The sequence below is a fragment of the Crinia signifera genome, chromosome 9, assembly GCF_055691185.1.
Source record: "Crinia signifera chromosome 9, ASM5569118v1, whole genome shotgun sequence".
In the NCBI taxonomy this organism is placed as follows: Eukaryota; Metazoa; Chordata; class Amphibia; order Anura; family Myobatrachidae; genus Crinia; species Crinia signifera.
The window spans coordinates 17,007,988-17,016,318 of NC_139225.1; the positions used below are offsets into that span (position 1 = coordinate 17,007,988).

General features: G+C 50.4%; 1 protein-coding gene across 1 annotated transcript; it reads left to right on the forward strand.

Moving 5' to 3' along the window:
* Positions 1-948: 948 nt before the first annotated feature.
* Positions 949-4,118, forward strand: LOC146037209 (tubulin beta-4B chain-like). Its single transcript, XM_083161201.1, is given in 7 exon segments — positions 949-1,139; positions 2,261-2,369; positions 2,588-2,698; positions 2,874-3,107; positions 3,110-3,321; positions 3,323-3,416; positions 3,419-4,118. Coding segments are annotated over 7 exon segments (1,332 nt in total). The 5' UTR covers positions 949-1,082; the 3' UTR covers positions 3,934-4,118.
* The last annotated feature ends 4,213 nt before the right edge of the window (positions 4,119-8,331 follow it).

Here is an 8,331-nt window from a genome sequence, read left to right on the forward strand (position 1 = left end):
GATATTGCCATACCTCTGTGGGGTCATGCCCCCTTCACACAGAAGAACAAATTACCGGGTTGAAAATTTCTACCGGGTAATTTGCTGAATAACACTGGTATTTCTTCTGTGTGAAAGGGTCAACCCGGGTCATAAATCCTGTGTCCTCGACCCTGGTCAATTCAGGGTCAGAGACACGGGATTTACGACACGGGTGTGCCCTTTCACACAGAAAAGGACCCCTGTATTAAATGCAATTCCTGGGTCACTGGAACTGCTTCACCCGGGTATTTCATTTTCTGTGTTAAAGGGGTATTAATAGAGTATATAAACCAGAGTGAAATATATAGTATATAGAGAGTACTTATTCCACTATGCTATTGATTGAAAGGGACATATACTATAAATTCCCTGCAATACACAGAAACCATGGTCACAGCTTGTGTTTGCATTAATCCACTGGTTAGTGTATTAGAACATAGGTGACTTGTCTAAACAAGACATTGTAACCAGGACAAACAGAGGCCTAAGTAGCGGGAAAACAACACACTGGTCCCTAACTAGCAGCCGGTAACCAAGAACCCATGGAAACCGCCGGTGACGTAGCCCAGCGTCACCGGCATGAGGCTGCGCACAACTCGTAGCGTAGAGCCGTCTGTGAATGGGCGCCTGGCAACCCCAGCCCCTGGCGCCCTGAAGCGCATTGCGGTGGTTACTAAGACGCTGCGACAGCACCGCCCATCAGGGTGGCGTTCACCAATCAGACGGCCAGTCAATCATTTGAATAACACCAATCAACGCTCAGCTGCGGCGGGAGGAAGGTTTCTGTATCAGCCCGCCTGCGCCTGACAGTCAGCCAATAGAAGCCCGGGAGTGGTAATATCTGGATTTGAGTGGCAGGCGAGCGAGCAATCCCTATCGCCCGAGTTTATCCGCCCACATTCCTTTGTCCAATAAGGACCCGAGCGCATTGATCTGCCATCAGGGGCAACGTCTGGAGCTCGCGTATAAAAGGAGCCGCCTGAAGACGGTTAGAGTCAGTTTATCTCGCACCGTACAGGGATTTACCAGCGAGCCGTCAGCCAAACATCTAAACCGGCACCATGAGGGAGATCGTGCACCTGCAGGCTGGCCAGTGCGGCAACCAGATCGGAGCCAAGGTGGGTGACGCTCGCCGGGGGAGTTGCGGGATGAGGATGGCCGCCGCCTTTTAGTGTTTGTGGCCCCAAGATGGCGGCTCCTCCTCGTCTGCCGCATTGCGATCCCCTGCCCAGTGGATGTGGTGCATCCTCCCTGGCACCAGGGAGGTCTAGGTCCATAGCTGGGTACCGAGCTGCCCCTGAGGCGCCGGCACTCCCGCCCCTCTGCGGCAGATCAGTCTAACAGACAGCCGGTGGGCGTGGCCGGGTTGTGGACGGTTGGGGTGGGTGTGGCCCGTATGTAACCTGTCGGATCACGTGTTCCTGGCTTCAAATTCAAATAGGTGACTTGGCGGCAGCGGGAAGCACCTGCGCCACCCATAACGCTATGGGCAGGTGCGGGGTGACGTCACGGGTGCACTGTGATAACCAACCGGCCTGTTATGTGTGGTAGCAGGGTGTGCTGAGACTTGTAGTTCATTTGCTGTGTCATTGTGCATGTCACCTGGCCTGTTGTGTGTAAGGCTTGCGTGTGGTGTAAGGGCTTGCTGGGACTAGTAGTTCCTCTGCACCTGAGTATGCGTTTTGTAGCTGTAGAATTGCTGTGTATGTAATCTACCCCTGTTGGGTAGGGTCGTATTAAACCTAATGACGTGGAGGTGTTGCCTATAGTAACTGGTTGCTAGGTTTCTCTTTAGTCCATTCTTTAACACTGTTTGGTACAAGGGTCTTATTGGCTGCTTAAGGTGACTCACTTATCTCGTATAAGGTTTGATGCGCCCCTCCCATGCTTTGGTGCGTAGGTCAGTGATGGGTAACAAGTGGCTCTATGGCTGCATGCACCCCCCCCCCTTTGTTGTAGGTTACTGGTGTGTCTCTATGGCTCGATGCATTCTCTCGGCCCCACCCATGTTCTGGTGTTGATCAGTGATGGGAAACAGGCTGTATGATGCGTAGCTCCCATTCCTTTCTGTTTCTGCTGTTATACCATCTACCTGCTGGGTTTAGAGTAATGTTACCGTGCAGCTTCCAGTCACTGGCATAGCTTCTTGTGCCCACCAGTGCTGTGGGTGGGGCATGAGTCTGCATTCCCCCCCCTACTGGCATTCCTGCTGACTAATATCCGATTGTCTTCTGTCTAGTTCTGGGAAGTGATCAGCGATGAACATGGCATCGACCCAACTGGCACTTACCACGGGGACAGCGATCTCCAGCTGGAAAGGATAAACGTCTACTACAATGAAGCAACAGGTGACAAATGGATTTTAAATCTATAGCCCTCTTCTGTACCACTTATTGCCAACCCCTGGAGGCGGCAGGCAGCCCTCCAGCATGCCTTGCATTAGTAATCTGGCTATGCTGAGTCTGATGCAAGGCATGCTAGGATGTGTAGTTCATTAACAGCTGGAGGACTGCTTATTGCCCTCCACTTCCTCAGACATTGCTTACAGATCGCTTTTATCCTGCAGGTGGCAAATATGTTCCCCGTGCTGTTCTGGTGGACCTGGAGCCAGGAACCATGGACTCTGTGCGGTCCGGACCCTTTGGGCAAATCTTCAGGCCAGACAACTTTGTATTTGGTAAGTATTACATTATAGTGCTTGTAATTCTAGCAATGGCTTCAGTGTTTTGTGCAGTTTTAGTGAGTGCCAGTCGTGTATTAATGTATATAAGTAGGATAATACCTTGAGTTGTCTAATGTCTTGTGAAGATGAGTTACTGCTGCAGCTCTAACTGTCTCTTGTCTCTTCATAGGCCAGAGTGGTGCTGGGAACAACTGGGCCAAGGGGCATTACACAGAGGGAGCAGAACTGGTTGACTCTGTGCTGGATGTTGTAAGGAAGGAGGCTGAAAGCTGTGACTGTCTTCAAGGGTTCCAGCTCACCCACTCTCTGGGTGGTGGCACTGGGTCTGGCATGGGTACACTTCTAATCAGCAAGATCAGAGAAGAGTACCCAGACAGAATCATGAACACTTTCAGCGTTGTGCCTCCCCAAAAGTATCTGACACTGTAGTAGAGCCATACAATGCCACCCTGTCCGTGCACCAGCTTGTAGAGAACACAGATGAAACATACTGCATAGACAATGAGGCCCTGTACGACATCTGCTTCAGAACCCTAAAACTTACCACTCCCACATACGGTGACCTGAACCACCTGGTGTCCGCCACCATGAGCGGAGTCACAACCTGCCTGCGCTTCCCCCGGCCAGCTCAATGCTGACCTCCGCAAACTGGCCGTCAACATGGTACCCTTCCCCCGTCTGCACTTCTTCATGCCTGGCTTCGCCCCACTCACAGCCGAGGCAGCCAACAGTACCGAGCACTCACCGTCCCTGAGCTAACGCAGCAAATGTTTGACGCAAAGAACATGATGGCCGCCTGCGACCCACGCCACGGGCGCTATCTGACCGTAGCCGCGGTGTTCAGAGGCCGTATGTCCATGAAGGAGGTGGACGAACAGATGCTCAACGTACAAAACAAGAACAGCAGCTACTTCGTAGAATGGATCCCCAACAATGTGAAGACCGCCGTCTGTGACATCCCACCCCGTGGCCTGAAGATGTCCGCCACCTTCATCGGTAACAGTACCGCCATCCAGGAGCTGTTCAAGCGTATCTCCGAGCAGTTCACCGCCATGTTCCGCAGAAAGGCTTTCCTCCATTGGTACACCGGGGAGGGCATGGATGAGATGGAATTCACAGAAGCTGAGAGCAACATGAATGATCTGGTCTCAGAGTACCAGCAGTACCAGGATGCCACGGCTGAAGAGGAGGGAGAGTTTGAGGAGGAGGCTGAGGAAGAAAACGCATAAGCTCTGTTCTAACCGTTATGTAAATTATATTTTAAAGCTGCAACATCTCTTCTCTGTTGTTGAGAACTCATTTTCCTTATGTTCATGTCTCTACTTGTCTCCTTGTGTTCGCTTTTCCTTCCTCTAGTTCCTTCTACTACATGCTGTACAGACCTTAAACCAACATTAAAGCATTTTTCAGAACATTTTGGTGTGATCTTGCAGGGGGCTTTATATCGATCCCATAGATCATGTAGTAATGTCATATAAACTGAATGGCAAATATTAGGGGGTATCTTTATTAAGCTCGGTGAAGTGATAGTTAGTGTCTGGTTTTTTTATCACCAGGCAATCGGCACCTACCTGTCATATTTCAAACCAAGCCTGTAACCTCACAGGCAGCTGATTGGCCGGAGATAAACAGACACTTCATCACTCCACCTATTCTTAATAAATCAGCCCCTAGGTAACATCTATAATATCCTCACTCAATCTATGCTGTGCAAATACACTGAGCCAGTCATTCAAGGCCACAGGTGAAGACTAGCTTAGGCATTGGGTTTTTGATCTTGCTATTACTGTCACTACTAAAGTGTATAGCATCTGGCCTGCTCCACCGTTTAACCACTTGAGTGGTATGCCCAGAGATTTTCCAGGCTCAGCTGCGCTGCCGCAGCGGACTGTCCCGGAAAATTTCCGGGGCATACCACTATTATACAATGGGTGCTCGCCACTAGCCGCAGCACCTCTACAGCACACCCCCTGTCACCAGCTCCAGTCCACCCAGTACCTTTTGCTCCGGCGATCTGTACGCCGGAGTGCTTCCCTGACCCCCGCCCATCACTCATTTCACAGTGACGTCGGTGGCAGGCTCGGGTATGGTCGGCCAGGCTCGGGGGGACTCTGAAGCACACCAGAGTCCTCCCGAGCCGTGAACATCCCCTAGCCTGCCGCCGATGTCACAGGTGGCTTAGGCAGGGGGGAAGAGGGGCAGCAAGGAAGCTCTGGCGTACTAACGCTGGAGGGGGGGGCTGCTTCTAGCTTTCTGTGGTGATAAACCTGCCCTGGTAGGTTTGTCCTGCCCCAGCAAAACCCACCACTGAAGGGGTTAATGGAGTGATACATTTGGAGGAAGTGTTATAGGACTGCAGTGATTGGCTTTCTGTAGTGCCCTACGCTCTCTTAAAGCCTGGGGTGGTGACATCACAGCAGCTTAGCTTCATGGCAACTTGTTCAACCTTAGCCCTCCAGCTGTTCTAAAACTACAGATCTCAGCATGCCTTGCCCTTGTATTAGCATGCCCTAATTAACAGTTTCTTATATAGCGCATACATATTCCGCAGCGCTGTACAGAGAATATTTGAACATTCACATCAGTCCCTGCCCCAATAGAGCTTACAATCTATATTCCCTACCACATGTACACGCACACAGACATTCTAGGGTTAATTTTGTTGGGAGCCAATTAACCTCCAGTATATTTTTGGATTGTGGGAGGAAACGGGAGTAAATCCACGCAAGTACGGGGAGAATATACAAACTCCACACAGTTAGGGCCATGGTGGGGATGGAACCCATGACCTCAGTGCTGTGAGGCAGTAATGCTAACCATTACACCGTCCGTGCTGCCCAATAGCAAGGCATGCTGGAATGTGTAGTTACACAACAGCTGGAGGGCTGCATGTTGGACAGGCCTGCTGTGAAGTCTAAATGCATTGTGATGTTAGCATGTTGCAGTGTAACAGGGCAGCCCTAATGGGTACCTGACTCCATTACTGTCTCCTAATAACATGCTACAGACGCCTGGGCTGTAAAAGCCTCTGTATGCCAGGCACCTACATCTGCTCGGTCACTGATGGGATTAGTACAGGTCACAACCCGAGTGATATCACTAGTAACACAGCTGCTGCAGCCCGAGTGCTGAGAGGCTAATGATGGTTCCAGCGGCTGCTGCAGTGATTCAGTTATGGGCTCTGCCTAGAAAATGATTCATATAGGGACGGGAGAGTTTCATCCCTGTATATTATAGTGTAGGTTACATCTGATGTGACCCTCCTCCCTGTTTGTTCATGTTGTGTTTATCTGCCAGCAGTGTGGGTAGATATGGGAGGGTTTTATCTATGGTGTTCCTACCTTTGATGCCAGAATTACAGTATGTGACCACATTTACCTATACGTACATATTCACCTATCACACATCCAGCTGTTACCCATCGACAGGAGCAAATAGCGGTTTACCTGCGCCAGTGTCTTAGGCTGGTCCTGTATGGTCATCAGGGCGGGCATGGCCATTCTCTGCCATGCGATAAAGTCACAAGGTATCAATAGTAATGTTGACAGGTGAGTTGTCAACTTCGAATGTCATCAGTGTTGGCCTCAGGTGCCAGAGAAGGTTGGGGATAGTGGAATCGGTACATCTGTCAGAATGAACTTAGGTCTACAGTCGTTAGGTCGACCCCATTAAGTCGACCGGCTGGAAGGTTGACCTGATTTTAGGTCGACATGGGCCAAGGTCGACATGACTTAAGGTCGAATTTGCATAAAGGTTGACATGAGGAAGGTCGACTGGTCATAAGGTCGACAGTTTTTCACAGTTTTTTTATCCGAATGTCGACACAGTCGACATGGACACAGTTGGCAATGAGAATCGGATCCTCGCATCGCTCGCTATGCATCGGGCACGGTGGCTCGCTTCGCTCGCCACAGCTTTAATAACCTCCTCCACGCCCTAGTGGATGGTAGGGCATGAAATACCGCCTGTCGGCTCAAAAAACAGTGGAAAACCCCATGTCGACCTTATGACCAGTCGACCTTCCTCATGTCGACCTTTATGCAAATTCGACCTTAAGTCATGTCGACCTTAAGTCAGGTCGACCTTCCTGCCAGTCGACCTAATGACTGTAGACCTAAGTTCATTCTAATAGATGACCGCTTCCGCTAGAAATGGGATACGTATGGATGACCAATGGTCAGAAAACACACTGGCATCCTGAAGGAGGGTATCCAAAAGCTAAGTACTTTATCTCCCCATGCACCTTAACCTGAAGTCCTTACATTAACCTATTCTCCTCACCCCCCCCCCCCCCCCCAGAAAACACACTGGCATCCTGAAGGAGGGTATCCAAAAGCTAAGTACTTTATCTCCCCATGCACCTTAACCTGAAGTCCTTACATTAACCTATTCTCCTCACCCCCCCCCCCCAACCTCCCCCCCCCCCCCCCCCCTGACTTCCTTCCTTCCCTGGCCATACCATCTCTGGTTGTGTACTTGGTGCTGGTGTCTGCTGTCAGGATAAAATTCTAATGTGGCAGCATTTCATCGCTGTGGTCATAGACCCACCTCGTACTATATCTGCCATTTTGGGATTGCTATGGAAACCACAGTTGCATGGCACATGATGTAGAGAGTGGAGAGGCTTTGGGACTCTCCCTGTGAGCTTAATTTGAAGTGTGCACTGCAAAATCCCCAACCCATCCTCTTTCCATTAAGGTGCTACGCTTGTGTGGCTCTGGAGAGATTTTGAAAAGGAGATCATTTATAGGAAGACAGCAAAGAAGTCAGACTTGCTCACAAGCGTCTTAATGTCAACCCCTTCTATGTGGGATGTAACCTATTGTTCAGTGTTCCTTCAAATGGGTCAGGTGCCTGATATCCCTGCGCAGGTTGTATTCAGTGGGAAACAAAAGCATGACTGAGCGTGTAATGCCAGCGGTGACCTCATAACAAATAAATGATTCTGCCACGTTCCTGAGTCACTGTGATAGTAGACGTCCAGGGATCAGGGAGCGTGTCTCAGCATGGTACTGTATTATATATATATATATATATATATATATATATATAGTATATACTGGATTTAGGATTCATTTGCATGCCAGATTATTCAGCAAATGCTTCTACCAGGCACGTCATTCAAATGAGACTGTAAGGGCTATTTCACATGCTCCGGCTCCTGCCGGGCGGCGAAACCACGCACAGCGAAAAGCCGTGCCACACACCGTAGTTAATAATGGACACAATTGTGTCCATTCACACGGGACGGCCACGGCCCAGCCGCCCAGTTGCTCCCCGACAGTCGGGATTCCGACAGTCATTACTCCAACGTCGGAATCCCGACTGCTCCCTCATGGGGGTCCACGAGCCCGCAAGGGGCTTCATTGCGCTTCCCCCACTGTGCAGTCGGGATTCCGACGTCTGAGTAATGACTGTCGGAATCCCGACTGTCAGTCATTTATACCACACCCCGGCTGCCGGGCTGTGGCCATCCCCACCATTCTAAACTTCTGAGTGCAGCACGGCTTCTTGGCCGTGCTGGGTTTCGCCGTCCAGCAGGATCCGGAGCGTGTGAAATAGCCCTAACAGAAGAGGCCCAGACTACAAAATGCAATGTTTACCGTTAGTTCTTTACCTATGTACAC